This window comes from Prenolepis imparis, unplaced genomic scaffold, assembly GCF_030444845.1.
Source record: "Prenolepis imparis isolate NDT839.2.m4 unplaced genomic scaffold, iyPreImpa1.0 SCAF_8, whole genome shotgun sequence".
NCBI lineage: Eukaryota > Metazoa > Arthropoda > Insecta > Hymenoptera > Formicidae > Prenolepis > Prenolepis imparis.
Genome location: NW_028141166.1, coordinates 5468507 through 5490826, shown reverse-complemented (window position 1 = coordinate 5490826; position 22320 = coordinate 5468507). Strand labels below are relative to the sequence as shown.

The 22320-nt window shown below is 34.2% G+C and overlaps 2 protein-coding genes across 7 annotated transcripts in view; one reads left to right on the top strand and one right to left on the bottom strand.

Moving 5' to 3' along the window:
• The window catches only part of LOC145939701 (uncharacterized), a 251871-nt gene that overhangs the window by 151211 nt on the left and 78340 nt on the right, over nucleotides 1-22320 (top strand). The window contains exons 9-10 of the mRNA XM_083044229.1: nucleotides 3480-3667; nucleotides 3791-3839. Coding sequence (XP_082900355.1) covers nucleotides 3480-3667; nucleotides 3791-3839 — 237 coding nt within the window. The remainder of the gene's footprint in view (nucleotides 1-3479; nucleotides 3668-3790; nucleotides 3840-22320) is intronic.
• The window catches only part of By (focal adhesion protein tensin), a 176066-nt gene that overhangs the window by 149043 nt on the left and 4703 nt on the right, over nucleotides 1-22320 (bottom strand). The gene's annotated exons all lie outside the window — the stretch shown is intronic.

Sequence of the window (22320 nt, the reverse complement as noted above, 5' to 3'; positions counted from 1 at the left end):
GTCTTACTTATAATGTAAAGTGTTAGTTTACGTGCCGCCCCTGGCGACGCAGCTGATACTTCCATCTGCCGCGATCTTGTATTGCTCTCCCGCATTTATATTGTGCGAGGTATTTGCTAGCACTTTGTCGGCGAGCTCGTTATAGCAGCCGAGAGAGGTGTTCGATGTATCGAACTCGATCGGCCTATTGTTAGCGCTGGCGCGCGCTAGTCACGCAATAGATACTCGATCGTTTCATCTCTCCGGATCGGCAAATCGTTTCTAGCCCTTCGGGCTGCCAGACTCATTTTTGCCAGGCGCGTTTTACAAATATTGCCTCGTGTAATCGTCGTGTAATATCTCTCGCACGACTGTATCATTTTATTCTCCCCCTTTCACGTCGTCGATCGGTAATCGAGATAGAGGAATCGCGTTTTATAATTAAAGAAAAAGGGAATGAAACTTCTATGATTCGCAAATTTTATCCAATTACGAAGCAATCGTATAATTATATATATTTCTCGATAAATTGACGATGAAATTTACGCAACAGTGATTTTCACCGCCACCCATGATGACATTTTACACATCGGTGTGTTTACAGCCAGAAGGGAAGTTGTCAGTCACAACTGTGATATACTATATGTAACATTCGGCGCGGCTTTGAAAAACAACCCTTAATCATTTTAACGTTCCTCCATCGGGGAGAGCTGTTCAAACAGCAGGTCGACCGATATTCTCACGCGTTCTTTTTAAGGTGTGGGTGCGTCTGAGTCAACAAACAGAGTCACCTTTTAGCTACGACCTCTCTTCAATGCGCGTTATCGTGCGTTAGGCATGTCGATTACGTTTTGACTCGTGAAGCACGTGTCTGCCGATGACACGTATAGTAAAAGGACCCTGTACAGCCGTGTGAGATTAATTATCCTCGATTGTGGGACCGATTTTTCCTGCACGGAAATGGCGTAAATTATAGCGTCGTATTACGTGCATGCCGCGTTATTTGCGGAAAATAGGCTTGGCTGTCTATTCTTCTTGAGGCAGAAGTCTCATAGAAATTATTCTATCGTGATCTTTTTAAATATATTTTGCAATTATTATAAAATATTTATAGATTATTTATATTATTTTTTATATATAATATAATATAAATATTTATATTTAATTTTAATATTAATATAATATTTATATTTTATTTATGTATTTACCATATAAAATTCTCAACTATAAATAAAATTTGTCTGATGCACTACGACGTTAATATTTATTTTCAACTCCGCATGAATGTTTATATAACTTAATATAATACTATTACAAGTGCACTTTATCATGCATGCGTAAATTCTCTCGAATAACGATGACATTTCGCGATATGTACCGAGAAGGACTTATGCATAATTTTCTCGCCATGAAACGAAGCCATAGCGTTTCACATATGTAAATATTTGTATAATGCGTAGCAAGAGTTTATGTATTTGCTAAAGATATCACAATCATGACATTTTGCTTGTAATGTAAAATTAATTTGTCGTTATAAATTATATACTTTTTTGCGATGCTGTTATAATAATAATAATAATTTCTGGAAAGGTCGAGCGAAGATGTGCAAAGCAGAGTTAGAAAGTGCTGTTGCGATCTTTAATACTCCTATTGACTTCGGATAATTTGTTAGTAAGGCGCGTGGAAATTATAAAGAACGACTCATTTTCTCCGGGTGAGAAAACTGCACACATCGAGTCAATTTCAACGATATAATCGCAAATATTCTTGCCGCGCCGTTTTCAACAAACGCATCAATTTACCCGCATCGATATCGCTTTCGCGCCAATCGATTGCGACGTAATAATGCCGGAATAGACTTTAATTAAATAGATTATAACCTTGCGTTCGCGCTTGTATTGTAAGCGCAAGATCGCCAAGATCGAGATAATACCAGATTCTGAAATAATGCAAAAGGTGCGCCGCAAAAAGTCATTTCACTGCGGTTCTAAGATATTATTAAATTAAATATGATATCATATCTATTAATTTGTAAATACAAGCGGAATAATTATAGACTTCCAGTATTTGCCATCGGCAATTTCAAGAGAGATGAAGCTTGTATAATATCTAATTTTTCTAATAATTCATATTTCGATGAGAAAATGTTCTTTCATCGATCTACGCGAAGAATTTCTTTCGCAAATTGGATATTTATGGGAGGGCGCAGTTATATAATTTTTTAAAGAAACATCAGTAGATTTAAATTATTCAAGGGTGGGTGTGTTTAATTTTAAAGAAGATTATAGACAATTTTTGATTAACTAGAAGAACAACACAAGCGCGTAGCGCGCGCCATTTCTCGGTTTTAAGTTAAAAAAATGATATTTAAAAAAAAATAATATAAAGTTTGTTTAAATTCGATTAACATTTTTTGACAGAAATCAACTGATAACTGTCAAAAATATTAATCGAGTTTAAAGTATTATAATATATTATTTAAAACATATTATATTATTTTAATTTTTATAACATATTATTATTTTAAAAATTAATTAGCACATTAACGTTTTAATCAGCTGATTTCTGTCAAAAAATATTAATAAAGCGAAAATTTGCTAATTAAATTTTAAAATACATAATAATATGTTATAAAAATTAAAATAGTAATATGTTGTAAATAATATGTTATAATACCTTATTTTTGATTAATATTTTTTGACACAAATCAGCTGATAACTGTCAAAAATATTAATCGAGTTTAAAGTATTATAACATATATATTATTTAAAACATATTATTATTTTAAAAATTAATTAGCACATTAACGTTTTAATCAGCTGATTTCTGTCAAAAAATATTAATAGAGCGAAAATTTGCTAATTAAATATTCTAGCTTACATATTTATATTTATATTGTGTATGTTATAATTTGCTAATTAAATTTTAAAATAATAATATGTTAAAAGTTATATAAAATAGTAATATGTTGTAAATAATATGTTATAATATATACCTTATTCTCGATTAATATTTTTTCTTTCTAAAGCTATATCTTTTCGAACGAATCTCCTTCGAATTTTAATTAATTATTAATATTAAGTCATGTATATAGTATCGCGCGCGCGTTATTAGAGTGAAGTTGCCGATGTTCGTAGCTTCGGCCATTACCGAAACGCCGCGAGTATCAGACAGTTCGAGCTGCGTCCCGCTGTGATTAATTAGTAAGCATTATCGTTAGAAACGATTTCTAACCTTTGTATTGTAATATTTATCAATCGCATATCATAATCTCAACGTTAATATGTAGGCGTGATTGTTCGAAACGCATATTTCGCGAAAAATTCGATGCAAAATCTCTTGCCAACCTAACCCAACTTAATCTGTTGTCGCGCGCGCGAATGTGTTGCGATCCGTGGATATATTTATCGTTAATTCTAGTTTACGTATTTATATTGTTTATGTTATAATGCGAAATAATAAGATTATTCTAATATATGTATGTATTTTATTTGTTACAGGTAGCATTGCGGTACACAGTGCGATTCACGCGTCGTGTCGGGAGTGCCGTGCAAAAAGTCGCGCGTCGGGAGTGCCGTGTAAAGTGCCGGGCGATCGTAATTATTCGTGTTTTCGCGAGTGCTACCATGGACCAAGAGAGGAGGAGCAGGCCCGGGGAGGCATCGGGCGACATCGGGGCAACTACGAGGTATGCAAAATAAAAACATTTTTATAAAACTGTATTGTTTATGAGATATTCGACACACACATATCTATATAATTACTACATAATCTATATAATATCTACATAATTTGAATATTTTGTTTTCAGATCAACGTGTGCTGCGTACTACAACTCCGCTATTGATGATCGCGTATCGGTGAGTGAGAAATTATTTATTTTATAACTTTTCTATAGCGGTGTATATAATCTGTTGGTGTATATAATATATGTTGAAAATATTTAAATATTAATTAATGTTTTAATATGTTATAATATCTTATCCGCGATTAATATTTTTTGACAAAAATCAGCTGATAATTGTCACAAATATTAATCGAATTTAAAATATTATAACATAACTTTCTGAAAAAGGCATATGTTAAGTCGATTCTCGCAAGTATTATTGCATCTTTTTCGCGATACTGATTGAATGTTTAGATTCGCATTGTGCGTTATATTCGTAGCATCGAGAGGCTGTCATCGCGAGGGTTAGTGGTTTAATAGTTTGTTTAAAATAAAATAAAATAAAATAATATGTTTAAAATAATATGTTATAATACTTTATCCGAGATTAATATCTTTTGACAGAAATCAGCTGATAACTGTCAAAAATATTAATCGAGTTTAAAGTATTATAACATATTATTTAAAACTAATATTATTATTTTATTTAATTGTATTTTGTACTGTCAAACTGCTAATCCTGACAGATGACAGCTTCGCGATGCTACAAATATAACGCACAACGCGAATCTTGACAGCTAATGAGCATCTCGCGGAAAAGCGACAACAATAAACTTTGATATGCGAGTATTGATTTTACATATCTTTTTAAGAAAAGGATTACATTACGATTACTGACGATTATCTGCGATTATCTAAGGAGATGAGGTTTGGGGGGGGGGTTAAAAATCTTTCTTTGGGGGGGCAAAAAAATATTTAAAAAATAAAAGAAAAAATTTAATATAAAGCATTTAAAAAAATAAAAATAGAATTAGAAGTTTTATTTTCAAAAATCGACCACCGCATTTAAGTTGCAAAGACCGATCGTTCCGGCAGGCTCGTAAATCGGCCTTTATCAGCAATCAGAAAATTCGACTTCCGCATGTAAGAGGCAAGAGAGCTATGAGCGCAACGTCGTCGTACGCAGCGGCGTTCTTCAAAGCAATGCGTGTGTGCATGCGTCATTTAGTGTGCGTGCGCGGAACGATCGCGTAAAGCCGTTCACCGTGAATTCCGAACGAGCTCGTCTATAAAGTCGTCGTTCATTAAAAATGTATTTTTTAATACCTTCTCTAAGACTTCGGTCGAGAATCGTAGTATGTGCAAGGAAAATATAATTGTTTCTCTGTGCGTATTTCGTCGCAAAATACAAGTTGAGTCGGAAATAGTTCGGATTGCTGACTTTAACAGAAGGCGTGACGTGTCAGCGACCGATTTCGAAAATCCCACGATTTTGGCACGTTTCCGCCGCTTACGTAATACGGTCGTTGCACTAGACCAGCTAAAATTAACGCCTGATTTGATTTCTACACGCATTTATACATATATCGGCGTTCAGGCGCCGATTGTTAGTATTATTGTCAGTAATTACGCATGAGAATAATATTTTCGTCGCAAATATGAGCGTAGGATCCTTCGAACTATTTTCATATCGAATTTATGAGGGAGACCTAGAAAGCTTTGTAAATAATTTACGCCATTCGTTAATAAAGTTGACTGACATTGAATTCAAAAGGGGGAATGGACATTTAAATCGTCTTGCACAAAGAACAAAAAGAACCGCGAAGCTTTCCGCATAACAATGCTCGCTATAAATTAAATCGGGTACCAACAGCATTTCCTGTAGCGACTCTACGGTCTCGCGAGACAGCGGGTACTTTGTTGCATGCGAGAATACAATTTAGTACCGCGGCATACATCATTGAATCTGAGACTTGGCGCTGGACTTTCGCATGGTCGTTAACGCGTGTCAAGTAAAAGGGAAAATCCATCAACGTAGTAGGACCATTGTCTCTCGCGACGAGCAGACTGTTAAAAGACTCTTTAAAAAACAGGAAATAATCTTGCATCGCAAAAAAAAGAAAAGGAAATAAACACACTGAAGGACGCGAAATTTTTAAATTTTACAACAATAAGCAAAATGGATAAAATAATTCAAGCACACAGTTTAATACATTCGAACAATTATTTTGAAGTTAATAAATAAAATAAAAAATAAGAATATTTTTGGCAAACACGAGTAATATAAAATATTTATATGTAACGTTTGAATATTTTATGTAGCACATAAAATATTTACTTTATAATACTATGGAAGTTAAAATATATATATTTTATTTTAATTTATTTTTCTATACATTTTAAATAATGTATGCCATAATAACGCACTCACTGTGTTTCGCGGTTAAAAATAATTGTCATAACATAGCTAGAGAACAAACAACCGCAAACACACACTTGATATAAAATTATTTTTTTCATCAGATTTAACACTATTTATACATTTTATGTTGTAAACATTTTGTGACAATTTTTAAGTTATATTTTTAATACATTTAAAAAAAATTAGTTTTAATTTATATCTTACATTTGATTACTTATTAATATGAATAAAATATATAAGTGTTTGTATCATCTCCAGTAAAGAAAGAACAAATGACAATTTAAAAAGGAGTCAAGAAATTGATGATATGTGCTATTTAATAGGAAAAATAGAAGTTACATATATAGTAAACTGTCCGAAAAAAATTAGTTTATCTAATGATTCATATCTAATTTTCTTACCCTTCGAGAATAAAAAAGAGGGATGTAGGCTTGAAGGCTTGAGTATGAGTGACACGAGATTGAGGATGATGCAGTTGTTTACCGTTGTTGTTCTCTATCAAACGTAACGACGGAAGCACTTAGCGCGATCACCTAAAGATCCGATCAGAGGGAGCGAGGTAAAAGTCATCATGTTGTGTTTTGACACATTTAAAGGGGAGCCTTTTCGAGAGGTTACATTAATCTTGGCTCTTTCTGTGCAAGCTGGGCTTATATTTCGATGGGAACGAATAGAGAACCTTCGCGTCTCGGCGAAGCCATGTAAACTGGACCACCGGAGATTTTGGTCACGTAACTTAAGATCCCCGGAAACAGTAGATAGGTTGGTCAGGTGAGCCGAGATTAACTGCTTCATCGGATTCCTCGTAGAATTGAGAAGCAAACTTCCCGGAGGGAAGGTCAATCCTTAGTCTTACAGCAATCTATCTTTTTGGGAGGGCAGACTTTGATTTTAAGACTGGGCGAAAATCGCCTAACATTTCTTTGTCACTGGATTATGTGATCCCTTTTAAATTTTTCTCTCAGATTAAATGCAATTCTTTCAAGAATCAATTTTTTAAAGATCAAATTAATTATCTTATATTATTAATATATAATATGTATATTATTTTTTTAAATTAAAATAGAGAGGCCCCAATATATATGTTCAATAACATAATATTCACAAAGTTTGAACGAGATGCTCCAACTTTTGCCTCTTAAAATATGAGTTAGTACTTGAAGAGAGAGCGCGGCCTTCTACCCATATTTTTATTCAGAATTTTCTAAAAACTCTTCACTTTCTATTATATCTATTTTTTCGCGGAAATATTAAATTAACTTTATGAAAAATCGTTAATAAGAGAGAGATAATCTGCGATTATTTCGTTACGACGAAGCCAAGAAATTATGTAAACAACATTCCATTCTATATATCCGTTCTGTACACGCTAAAATAAGACGAGCCAAGTGTGTGGCGATTATAAATAAGCTTCCTCTCGATGATCCGGCTAGATCATCAAAGGAGCTGCAATCGCACGACGCATATGTACGTCTACTTGAAGGAGCGCATGAAGGTATGCGTCCGGTTTGTGAAAGAAGAAGCCATCGTTACCCCTCTGTAACTGACCGATTATGTAAAGCGAGTTTCCACGGGTGGCCTCGCAGCCTCGCAGCCTCGGTATATATTCTTATGCGAGGCACACAACCTCGTCTTTCATGACGCGCAATTGCGCGGGCGTTTCTACGGATCCACCCACAAAGATCTATCGATTTCTGCGGCGGTCTCTCGCAGTCGTGACGCTGTATGCGATTAATCCTTTCAATCCTTTGTGCGGAATGATCAAAGAATTCTTCTTTCGGAGAAACAGCTTGATTAAGATGCAATTTCGAATAAATCACTGTTAATGATGCCGATTTAACGTCCTTAAAGGATTTAAACACATCTTTTATCAGGCTCAAAACATTAACTATTAATCTTATCAAACATATGGTAACAAATATAGTAACTCATTATATTCTAACGAGAAGAGAATTACTTTTTGTAATTCTCTTCTCTTGAATAAAGGAAACTTAATCTCCATTCACGCTAACGAGCATATGTCAGCTTCCGCTTGAATTTTCTGACTAATGAACCGACAAACTAGTTAGTCTAGAAAAGCTAAAAACATAAAGATCGACAGAGTCCTAATTTCGACGGTCGTTTCAAGTGTTCCCCGAAAAGCGTCGAACAAATTCTCACGTTCCTTTCTCGACTTTGTTTTGTACGAATATATTAATAAATTAAATTAATGAAAAATTATTAAAGAAACGTTGCATTTATTTAGCATTAATTTACTTTATAATATTTTATTTTTTATCATAAATTTTAATAAAATAAATTCGCAAAATCTAATTGCAAGTTATGCTATTTCGATAACGTGGCGTTTTATATTTGTACATACGTTTCTCAAATAAGCTTTCATAACTTTCCACGTATTATTTTCGCCTACAAGCGAATATTGTTCCGAGAATCTATCGTATAGTACACACGGATCTAACTCAAGATGAAAAAGCTCTCGCGCGACTAAACGACTGGACCATTGTTCTCTCAAGATGTGTTCGCACGTGTGGAATAACGCACCGGAACGCGAAAACGCGGGATCCTCTTCTGGGTCCCATAGACCGTCGAGCATCACCCAAGACGAATATCGTCGTTGACCACAGGGTCCATCCGGTCGACACGAGCCATAAAACTATGTTCTTTGTTCGTTCGCGCGTGGCCGGTTGTCTGTCGTGTGGCTGAAAGCTAACAAAATTTCTCAACCGTCGCGATGGTTTCCTGTTCAAGTACCAGTTGCTCGTAAAATAAGTTGTTTTTAAATATATTTTTAATCTCGCATACTCGCATCCAGAAAAATAATCGATTATAATATAATATATTATATATATTATTATAATATATATAATATATTAATCTTATATTATATCTAGATGTAGTATATTCCACAAGTATGTGCGATTGTTTAATATTGCAAGAAAGTACTTATCTCTTTAGAAAAAAATAATGAAAATGATACTCTAGAAATTTATATAGATTTTTTCGAATTGCGACATTTCTACATTTTTCATCCCTTATAAATATAATATTATTCCGATGAATAATGCATAAAATCCAAGAATGAAAAGCAAATTCTTTCTCGCGGTCACGGTAGATCTTCTGAAATCGGACAAAGCGAATGCATCGGGGATAAAGGTGTATTTTCTAAACGCTGCACTAATGTGTTATTATATCGCGAGAGCACGTTCGTCGATTAAAAGAGGGATTTTATGCTCGTTCGGGGACAAAATTCATACATACGCGCGTGTTTCCTTTTATACCGGGCACCCAAAAGGATTTCACGGAATATAGAGAAAGATTATTATACTAATACGATCCTTTTCTCACCAGCGTTATATAACGTTGCAGGAAACGAGGATTGCATTAATAAATTCCAATCTAACACATAGATGCGTGCGTAAGCGTATCTTAAAGCCAGATTTCCGGAATCTAACTTCAGAAACACCAACGATTCTTTACCACATTTTACTTTAATATACTTTCCCTAATATCTCTTTTAATTTACTGTTACCTGTGAAATCTTCTGTATGCATAAAATGCATAAAGAACCTTGTATTAATACTTTTAATGTAAAGGATCTAGAAAAAAATTCCTTCAACACGTTTAAATATAGAACTGACTCGATTCCGATTTATTTATATTATAATATTTGGGGTGTTAAATGGTGTGTTATAAATGCGGAGCATTTATTTAAGAGGAACCAAGTTGCAAGAGTCATGCAAACCGCTTAGCATGCGAGGATGTGCAGAAATAAATCGATATTTCTCTGCGGAGCGGAGGATCGTTCGCTGTTCGCTCGACGGATTTCAAGTCACGATCATGATAAGATGAAGAGCCCGTTCTCGCGATTGCCTCCTCCAACATATGTCGCGGTCCGACGTGACGCGATCTTCGCGCAACTACCAACGATATGGCATATGTGGGAGAAAAATGTATGGGAAATGTCTTTCGAGAGGGTGGAAGAGCGCATGTACATACGAACGAGAGCGTCGTCTGATAAATTTATCTGGGACAAAACGCGACGTGTCGCGATGCACGTCGGGGAGTTAGTGTTATTTACGGGCGATTTAAACAGCAACGCGCTTGCATCGATGTGTATTTCTGCGAAACATTCGGCTAGAATTGTCTGAGAGAGATGAGACTGTCCAGGATTCTAGATGCGCCTTTCTAGAGCAATCGAGTCTAAATATATACGTCGCGTTCCATTTTATACATCAGATTACAGTTTTACGCGTGTAAGATAACGGGATAAATAGCTAACAATTGAAGATAAATATTTGACAATTATTACATACACAGTTGGAAAATTTGTGTTTTCTTGTTAAAAACGGTCCCCGTTAAAATTTTTGTGTTAAATATTTAACACATTCATGTGTTAATTTAACATATTGCTGTTATGTTAATTGGACTCAAATGTTAAATTATTAAAACAACTAAAAAAAAGTGTAAAAATAACACAATGTATATCTATTTTTAATTTTACACAATAAATATGTTCCGTATTATTAGTGACAAGATTTATTTGTTAAAATTTACAGAAAAAAAATGTTAATTTTACTTTATAATATAAGTGGGGGTGATAAAATGTAAAATTAACAATTTTTTTAGTTAATTTTTACATTAAAACTATGTTAATTTTACACAAAATTTATTTTAAGTTTATTTGAAGTTTGCATTTATTTTATGTTAAAATATTAACACATATTCGTGTCACCATTTAACATATCCGTATTATGTTAAATTAACACAAAAATTTCTGTGGACCGTTTGGGACAGGTGATATTTGTTAAATTTAACACAAATTTTTCAACTGTGTAACATTGTATTATCGCACATTCATAGAAATGATTAATAATATTCTCATTCTTTTTCAAGGGAGAAATAATTTCGAATATTTCTATTCTCCACGATTTTCCGTTTCTGTTAAAAGTTCGATGAAACGTAGCGTGTGGATTCTAACAAGGCCGCGATTAACGCTTCTTTGAACCCTCACAAAACCGGTTTCCTTTTTTTTCGTAGGTGTCGTCGTCCCCGCCCAGATGCGCCCTGCGAAGGGCGTCGCGTTCGATTATCATGTATAATATGCTCCGTTGGGGCGTAGCGCAGGTACTCAAGGGCAAGAGAATGCGCTAAAAGAAAAAGGGGCAGGAGGGAACATCTGCGAGATCTCTAAGAGCTCCTGACCTGCTCTAATCTCGCTGGCAGTAAAGAGATCTCATGATTTCTTCTTCTTGCCTCTCTTTCTTCCTGCTTTATCCCTTTTCCTTGCTAACGGACACCACGATTCGAATCGTTCAGACTTGCACAGCACTTAAAATTTCTACTATGAATCAAAGATGAGAGAAGAGTAGGCCTAAATGAAAAGAATGCAAGATCATCGTTTATCTTCTCGTAATAGATATCGCGATGTTCTTAATGTGGTTGATTAAATTTTATGACGCTCATGCAATTATAATAATAATATAAATTTTTGCATAAACATCTCCGAATGGCTAGAAAATTATTGAATCTAATCGCTTTTAAAAGGCAGCCTGATTGAATTTCTGAATTCGAAATTTCATTTAAGAAGTGATATTTTATTAAAGGTACAATATATTAATTAATTTTTTTTCTCCAAAGAGCTTCCCAAATAGTAGCTGAAAGTAGGTTTATTCGAGGCGAACTCATTTAATCAGAATGTAAAATCATAATCGTGTCGCTCATTGACTATAGAAATAATGATACAGATAACGATGATCGATTTTTTCGCGCAGCGTCGAGGAAAATCACGTACGATAGTTCAGTTAACTGGATTTAAGTAGAGGTGAAATTCGCTACGGCTGTCGGTCTTTCTCCAAAGAAATCGAGACCCACGATCGATGCGACAGACCCGGAAAAACGGTCTAGGATAACTGGAGATAATGACCATAATGTGGCGTAATCCTCTGAATTGTAGAAAATATTTCAACGGATTACGCGAGATTTTGCTGGACACGGTACGTGTCACGATTATTACGGGAAAGCGATATTGACAGCTGCTTGTATAGAAGTAATAGACTTTCGCGTTACATCTGCGCTCACTGGCGATGTAATGAGCCGCGATGTCTTTCATCGATACCTCTGTAATCTCGGAAGTCGCTAATCTCGCCGATTCGATGAATTCTCTCTACCGTGCAAAATTTAATTGCCACAATAATGCGGTATCTAGTTTTTCATATCGCGGAAACGAGTATTTTAGTACTGTTATTTAGGTTTCTCAATAGAGATCTTTGCCTTATAACATTGCATTATATAAGAAAATAATTATAATCCAGAGTACGACTTCTCTCTCTATCATTTCTGTTGCATAATATACTGTTATGTAAGAATATTAATTTTATATTATGTTTCGTATTATTGTACTTTATAGATTTGAGATCTCCAAAATTCCGCGTTAGACAAAAATACAATAAAACTATAATTACCGCTCGTAAAAAAAAGTATCAATAACAAGACGAATAATTAGGAGAGTTTGAATGAATTTTCTAGTCATTGAAGTTTCATCCGGAAATTCCATTCCCGTAAAATTAATTCCAGCCATAAATTTCGATCCTCATCTTTGTTCTTGAATAGCAAAGAGGATCCGCGCGAGCCTCGTAATCGTGATTTTCGTGGGAATCCAAGCGGTTGCCTTCACCGTATAAGTCAGCACGCGACCATTACGTACACTTTGATTCTTCGGCTCGATTGCGCGCGTCCCTTGTCGAGGATAATGGTCCAAACAGGAAGCGCGAGCATACTTACACATTTATCCAAACGATCGAAATTCCGTTCTCCTTTATGCGGCGCGTTCTTGATGCACTTTCACGACGGTGCGTTTAAACGTGTGCACACGGTGGAAGATACTTTTCCGAGATATAAAGCTCTTCCTCGATGATAAACAAAACAAACAGCCCTTTAAACGCGATAATTTATTTCCACTATCTTGTTACGAATATATGTTTCGCGTATATAAAATTTGAAAAAGCGCGCGATATAAGATTATATTTATCGTCAATTAATATATTTAATTTATATTTATTTTTATCTTATAAGCGATTAATTCAGATGATAATTAACATATGTGTTTATCGAAAAGATGCAATATTGATTGAACCGAGGGGTGTCTCACTGTCGCAATACATGTACATTTTTTTGGAATTAGGCATTACTTTGCATTGATTTACAAGCATAAAACAATAATAATCCAGACAAGATTAAAACGTCTTAAAAAGTAAAAATAATGTGTTATGACGTTTTTTAAATATATATTGTATTAAATATTATAATTTATGAAATCATTAATATTTTATATTTAATTTGTTTAGATCTAATCTAATTTTATTTGTATTTTGTGTGTGTTCAAATTTATATAAAAGAAATTTTTAATAAAAATGTTTTTTTAAGTTAATTCTTAAAAATTTCTGAATTTTTTAATCACGAAGTTTAAAACAAGACATTTTTTAAACTTATAATTGGGAACACGTAACTTTTTGTTATATCTTTATTATAATATAATATTTTAATTTAGGTGTTCCAACTAAATATTTACAATATTAATTTAAAAAAATATTAATTTTAAATTTTTTGCATAATACATTGGTGTATGATTTACAATATCTCATAAATTAATTTTTTTTAACATTTCTTTTTATAAGCATTCTAATTACATTTTTCTTACTAAATTAAACAGTACTAATATTTAAATATTGTATTTTATTAAAAAAAAAAGAATTAACGCATTACATGAAATTACTTAGAATTCTCGGTGATTCGCAATACATGTACAAATTTTTGATGAGTGAGACACCCCTCGAGTTTTTCAATCGTCGAACAAATTCTTCACGGTTCAAAAAGAATTCAGTATTACCGAAAAGAAAGAACATGACTTCCAGAGACCCGGAATAATTCGATCGAAGGGATTTTCTAGCGATTTACGGCGGCTTTAAATTGCGCGCATCTTGATATCGGTGCACTTTGGTCCATCCATATGGATAATGGTCCATCGTTTAGTGGCCCATTATCCTTAAGCCTACGGCCTACGTTCTCGATATCGTTGATGAAGTGAAAATGCCCAGGCGGCATCTTAACCGAACAATAAATCGTATGACTAAGAGCTTCTCCGTAATTCTGGAAACGATTATGCGATCCATATACTTTCGGCGTTGAAGGGTTTATCTCTTCTTTAGGGGATTGATTGTTCGTCGTTGAGTGCTGAGCTAATTAGCGGCGTAGAGTGTTAATTTCTTTACAGGTCGACTTTATATGCGGGAAAGTATGAGATTTCTCATTGAAAGGGGAAATAGCTCTCTTTCGAAAGGATTTAGAAAGATTTTGAGAGAAAAGAAATCATCAGTATGTATCTAGAAATAAATTAAAAATGTATCAGAGTATTCAGGAAATTCTTTTTTTCGAATAATGAGAATGCAGACCGAAAGAAAGGCGGAAGTTTACGGTATATATTTTGCAACAACTCTGTTGCTCTATGAGATATATATGTAAGAAAAAAAACTATTTCTTGGACTTGAACTCGTTCGGATATATTGATTTTCGCGTTAAAGTCTAACGAGAGCGCTTCTGACCCTTTCCATTAAAAACTCGTTCGTTCCATTCACTATCGTCGAAATCAGACGCAGCGGTCGGTCTTTCGAAATCACTTACGTCGACTTGCGACACTTGTCTCTCTTCTTGATGCGCGCGTGGGCATTCGAGAGAAAGGACCAACTACCGGGATTTGTTCACCGACGCGACGCGGAGGCCCTTAGCCTCCTCTCGCATTCTCCTCGCTTTGGATGTGCCGTTAATTTTACGCGCAGGAAGGCACACACACACACATATCCATTCATTACTTTGGTTATTTCATCCGGTAGTCCCTTTCCTGGCTTCGCGCCCTCATTATTGTCGCCGTTTCTCTTCAGAAATCATCATCCGGCTACCCGGACTCGCTAAGGCGCTGATTACCGGGGGATCCCCGTCGACTCGAAATACGGAAACGAAGTTCAGGAAATATTCCCCGATCCGGTTGTATAGAAAATATATAATTGCGGATCTCTCAAGTCGAGGTCACGTCTCGAGATCGAGTCCGAGCTCCACTGCAATTTTCCTTCGTTTGTGTTATCTGTTTACGCTGATATAGGTACACGACGCAATCGCAATGTGTTTTCCGAATAAGCTGGGCACCGACAAGAATAAATGTGATTATACGCGGGATTGCGCCGTTGTTTGCACTTCGGATATAAGTATACGGGCGTGTATGATTTTATTTTTATCCGTACCGTTCGCGTACATCTAATAAGCAAACTTGTACAACGAAGGAAAATAATTACGCTTCTCGTTTTCTGAATTCGTTTCTGAATTTATAATGAAATATCTTAAGAGAAACTTTAATAACAACGTATTTATAATAATTCAAGATGCAGACGGACTTTAGAATTCCGTTCCATATTTTAAATTATCTTGTTGCATCTGAGATTCCCACAAATTAATTTTTTTATTATTAATTAACTATTTGTGAATTATAAGGATAATTTTAATACTTATTAGGAAAATCTATTATATAATATTAAATGTTGTGAACACAGCCTGTCTGAATAAAATCGATTATCGTATTCGCGATAAACTTATTCGCATCGTCCGGAAAAAGTTGTCTAGCAGCTGCGCTTCAAGTTCCAGGAGCTCTTGAAGAAGCTCGTTTATAATATTCATAAATCGGCTGTTCGATGTCAGGGTGAGCATTGTTATTCGTCGTGAAATCAAAATTAACGATCGAGGAACGTTCATAATTAGATTCCACGTGTATTCGTTGCACATAATCTCGCGAGGATTATACATGTTGCTGATGGCGAACCGCTCGCTAATTTGGAATGATACGAGCACAATAAATATAACCGCACGCGCGTTAAAATATTTCAGTCGGCCGGAAAGTCTCCCGAGAAACGGCGGATAAGATGAGAGCGAGAGAAACCGACGACATTATATAGTCGTAAACTATTTTTGTCAGACACACAGGTAACCGATCATAAACTCGCGGGTTCGTCGCCGAGAGAGATTTTTCCCACATCGGGCTAAGCCCTGATCGTAAACGCTTTGCATTCGCGAGAGGAGTCTTGTACGGGAAAACACCGTGTTTTACCACCCTTGACATTTCCCAGTATTGTCTAGCGGATTATCATATTACACGTAAGCACGACGGAGCAGACATTCTCAGATTCGCCTTTTTGCTGATACGAGATATTCGCCTGATGAACTATCTTCACATAAGGAGAGGCCGCTATCTTACGATTGCAAACTGCATAGTCTTACGTTTGTGCAAGAATGACACATTCGTTGAAATAATTGATAATTGTAATAATATTTAACAAGATTGACCATAAAAATGAAAAAGTATAGATAATTAAATAAATAATATTTTTTTCAAAAATTATTAATTAATAACGATATGTGATAATGATATATAATAATATATAATAGGGCTAATTAAATCTGAACAAAAAGATCATAAAAATTTATTACATTTCCTGATTAGAAAATAATGATTAAATTCAGAAAGATGTTTTTTGACATTATATCGATGGATACAAGATATTCGCCTGATGAACTATCTTCATATAAGGAGAGGCTGCTATCTTACGATTGCAAACTGCATAGTCTTACGTTTGTGCAAGAATGACACTTTCATTGGAATAATTGATAATTGTAATAATATTTAACAAGATTGACCATAAAAATGAAAAAGTATAGATAATTAAATAAATAATATTTTTTTCAAAAATTAATTAATAACGATATGCGATAATGATATATAATGATATATAATAAGGCTAATTAAATCTGAACAAAAAGATCATAAAAATTTATTACATTTCCTGATTAGAAAATAATGATTAAATTCAGAAAGATGTTTTTTGACATTATATCGATGGATACAAAGAAACCTCAGGTTTTGTCCGACATATACTAAACAAATGCATATCATTTGCCACACATAAAGCTTTCGATTTTCTTCAAGCCGATGATGGCTCGATCGAGAATGGTACGTCATTTATTAAAAACAATGAACCAACGATTGGACATATCGTACAAGCGTGGAGCATCTTGCTTTTCGATCATTGGCTTCCTTATTGCCATTGCTCAATGTCCAGTCACAAAGATCTATACGTCAAACCGATATTTCTCTTTCACAAGATACGAGACACTCAGTTGGAGAAATCGCGAAAGAGATCGATGAGAAATGACGACGTCGTCATTGGAATTTGTTATTCCGTTAGAAGCATATAATTAATATGGCAGAAATTATTTTGCACGTCTAACGTTAATGATACTGTATTATAGGGGAGTAATTACAGGTTGTCTGAAGAAAATGCTTACCTATATATATAAGATTCGATATAAATGAACATGTTAATGAAAGGTTCTTAACTTGTTGTATACAAATGATAAAAATTTACTTATTACGATTGGCATGCTAATGTTAGCACTCTGTGTAGGTATTTGTCAGATAAAATATTATAATTTGTACATATCGATTGGCTATCGGATAAAAAAAATTCCTGATAGAAACGTTCTAGAAATGTTCTATACGAGATTATCTTTTTCTATATGTTATCGATGAAGGATTTAGTATCCGCATCCAATTAATTTATGGTAAAATTCATATGCCTTATTCTTATAGCGTATTGCACATTATTAAAATGTTTGACATTAGCATGAAATATTTCCTGACTTCAAATCGATTAATCTCAAGAACAATACGGTATGCAACTTTGTTGTCACCGTGGAACAATAATATATAAGAATACAAAGTATCGTAAATTTTATTAACTAATTGTCACGATATAACAATGGCCAATCGGAATATATCAAATGACAACAATAATATAAAAAATTTTGCAAAATATTAATTAGGAAAGCGTATTTTAGTATTAAAAAAACGTCTGCTATACGTGAGATTAAAATTAAAATTTTCTTATTACGTTTTATTCTGAGTATAAGAGCAGGAATAAAAACATCTAAAACTCTGGCGATATATATTTCCCTAGAAGAACGCTTGCGAAAAAGTCATTAGCCATTGTATCCATGATTAATGGCGAAAATTAATTCGAAAAAGAATTAAAAAGAGACGCGAGACTTTCTCTCGATGCAATGCTTGAAGAGTTCTTGCGCGAAACAACCTAGTATTATCTTCAAGTTATCGAGAAAGTTGGTCCTTCTTGGACAATGGTGCGCGAAAATACGTCACATACGTCCTAATTGTGGAACTTTAATTGCGTACCGTTATGCAACTGCAATTAAGGAATCTCGAGAGGGGTCGTGATATCGCGCGATTTAATCTCCTCCTCGCATTTGTCCGTTCCGCATTTTTTTCCCGTCTTTTTTCGCATTCTCTGCAACTTAATGCTTGTTAAGTCTCTTTAACATCGTCACACTTTTTTTCTTTTCGCCGGATATCAGTCGCACTTAATCCGCGACGTAGAAAGACGGCTTTGCGCGCGGCGAAATGAATAGTTGAGTGCCATTCGCGAAGAATCAGACGAGTCATACTTTGCAAGAGTGAGATAATTTCATACATGCACACTCATACACACATGTTACGTCTATTAGCATCGTCATTTAACCAGACAAATAAAAGCGCAACGCAATATTTATAAATATCTTGTGTCTGTTGAAGTGTCTTATTAAGATGCATATTTAACGATACATTTTCAGTTTTACTAGCGATAAGGAATAGTTCAGATAAGTACAAACAATATAATTCACAGTAGCTTATTTCATTTAAATTGTACCTATATCAAACATATTTTTATTTCTATATCCAAAATTGCGACCTAATGTCTCGGCTTATATATTTAGATCGCTATTATAGTAAATTATCTCTAGACTTTACACTGAATTTATTATACAAATGCATTACAATTTGATGTGTTTCAAATTAAAAGGCACTTCTTTGGCAGACAATCAAAGAGGCAATGGAGAAGAAATTTATTAATTCATCTTGGCCTCAAGTTAAAAGGGCTTCACGTTTACAATTCAATTTAATTGTAAATTAAAAACGCGAGAGTCAGCTGTGATAGCTTGTAATACAATTTTAATCATACAATGCATTTAATAAAGTCAACATCACATTTCACTTAATTTTATTTTTATATGCACACACGTGTATGTATATTTATTTAATAATTAAAAATTATTTCTTTATATATTTTATACATTGCAAAAACGTGATAAATCTTAACGATTTTCAAAATTAAATTTTTTAAAATATCTTAATATTATATGTTTGAATTATATTACAAAAAAATTCTCTCATTATTTTCTTTAATATAATAAATAAACATAGATAAAATATAATGTGTATAGAATTATTTGAATATTTAATATTGCACTAAATTTCAATAATTGAAAGAAAGTGCTTTGTACATCATCATCGTTGAGTCAGGCTTTGCAATTTTGGACGCTATAAAAATATGTGCGACGAGACTGGTGGATAGTTCTCCAGGAATGATGATGCGTCGCGACGAAGACAAACACGCGACGGACAAAAACCATCGTTGTTATTTTTAACATTTATATTCGGGAACGAGGGAGTCCTTGTCTTTGCTCTGCGATCTAAAATCGCCGTAGACATCCCTGGGGCTAAAAATAGGACAAGGGTAAAACCGCTGCGCAATTGACTGACTCGTTCTAATCTCGTTAGGACGATTCGCCCTGCATTTGATTAGCACCGATCTTGGAAAAGAGAAGGTCGAAGAAGTTACGGTTCAAACATCGGCGCAACATGTTGAAGCGGAAAAGTAACACGCCGTAACACTTTTAATCGCGATTTTCAAGAAAATCGATAATTTCGCAAAAGCTAAGGGAACCATCGAACCGTAACAGGAATGGTAGAAGAAAATCTGCAAAAATCAGCGTAATTTCCGGTGTCTGAACTATACATTATGCGTAACTGATCGCAAATCGCAAATTTATATCAGGATTGGCGAATGGACACGCATTTCCCGCGATTGATTTCTATATTTTACCGAGTATCGAGTCTATTGAGATCCCTTATAACCACGCATTACGTCCGATCGGTTCCTGAAAACTCCGGCAGACACGATAATTTTCGTCGAAAGGTTAGCGGACACGCTCGCACGACTTCTCTCAAACCCGCAGGCCTTGCAATTCGTGTCGAGGATTAGGTAATTCACGTTAATCACCGTGGTTCCTGAAACATCGAGCTGGCGAATACGCAAAACTATCAATTAGGCATAGGTAGTGATGCACCTGCTATTTTCATATGAAATAATTTACTTTAAAGTTTGGTTTAGCTAGATATGTATTCATATCAGTGATAAGAGAGAACCGTGTTCTTATTGTTATGACTACGTTTGAGGGAATTTTGGGTATCGAGATAGGTATGGAAAAACGATGTAAGGTAATATTATGACAGCGCCCACGAGGTGTAAGAAAAATACGTGTGCGAAGAGCAAACAACGTAAGGTATTGAGCAAAGCCTGGAGTAAACGTACCGCAAAGCAGAGTGTGTTCATGCGCGTAGGTAGAATCGACAACGTGTGAAGAGATCTAACCTTTGGAAGGATATTGCATTGCCTGCTGCTGAGGCTAAAAACTTGGAGAGTGTTACAAAACTAGCGTCTAATAGAAAATATTACTTAAAAGAAAACAATATTATTTCATTTACACATGTCTCTTATGATATATTGTATCGGTTGTTGAGGAGTCTCGTTAAGATAAACGAATCACACATCTCATTCATCGAAAAACGTATATAATATTTTAATTATTATTCATACAATCAGAAATTTTAAGTGAAATAGAAGATAGCATTTGGTTTTTTAAATCCAAATTGCACACACCCAACATATAAATACAATATCTTTATTATATTTCTGCTATATTCCGCATTTAATTAATAATGATAACATCTGTCTTCTTTTGTACTTTTTTAAAATTTTAAATTATATAATAATAAATATTTCTATAATAATTAATTATATAATAAAAATTATATTAATAATAATTAACAATAAATTATATAATAACACTAAATGTGTGATGCCCCCATCCATAGTACTATATTATTTCCAATTCAATCTTCCTTAGATATTAAGGAATATTTTAATTTATCGAAATTCTGAAACATAAATATCCTTTCTGCGTGAAATACCGATCCAAGTGGGAACGAATTGCCACGTGGGCGGCGGAAAAATCGGTCCGTGCTCGAAGGGTTCGCTAATTTAATTGCCGATCTTACATCGCGCAAGACGACGACGACGACGATGGTGGGCGGTATTTCGTACGCGCGTGCATACACGCATATATGCAGGTGTACCGCTTGTGCGTCGGTACCGATAATAGTACGGTTATAATAACAGAGAGAGCCATGGTTTCTCTCCTTCTCTTGTTCGGAAACGCCAACTTGAAGTCATGGCTAGAAAGCCATGGTGGTCGGACCGGACTTGAGGCATCGACAGCCTACAACGCGTTAGGGAAAATATTTTCTCGTCTCGTATGTATTTCCCATATACAGTCATCATAAATTAGTAATATTGATTGCGAAATTGTACATTTTATAGAGTGTGTCTTTGCATCGATTATTCGAATCTATATTTTATTGTAAAATTATGACTGCCTGAAATTTCATGTTATTATAGAATTTTATTAAATATTTATACATATAATATATAATATATAATTATGTAATGTTATATATATATAATTATATAATTATTTATATTATTTATACATTATATAATTATTTTTATTATTTATATATTATATAATTATTTGTTATAAGTACAGATATTTTTTTCGCAGCTAGTAAAAATGGTATTTCATTTCGACAAAAGAAAATTTTAAACTCTACATGTATGAAGATATTTAATAATATAGTTTGTTCATTTATTATATTAAGAAGCTTAGAAGGCATTAAATTAATGAATAGTGTTTCTGCAAACATAAAATTTCGTTGTCTATTACATTCATCATACGTCTACCGAGCCATATAATTTACGTTCGCGCATTTACGTCATTTTATGCAGATAGAAATAATGCTCCGGTTGTAATCATTCCGTAGAATGTCGTTTAAAGTGCCGCTTTAATAAAATGTCATAGCGTGCCGCCGCGGTTATCTTAGTATTATGTAATTGCTTCTTAATGCTTGTTGTTTTTTTAGCCGATCTTACCTTCGTCGTATTTTCTGCTCGCGATTAAAATTATTTCAGTTCTGCGAAGAATT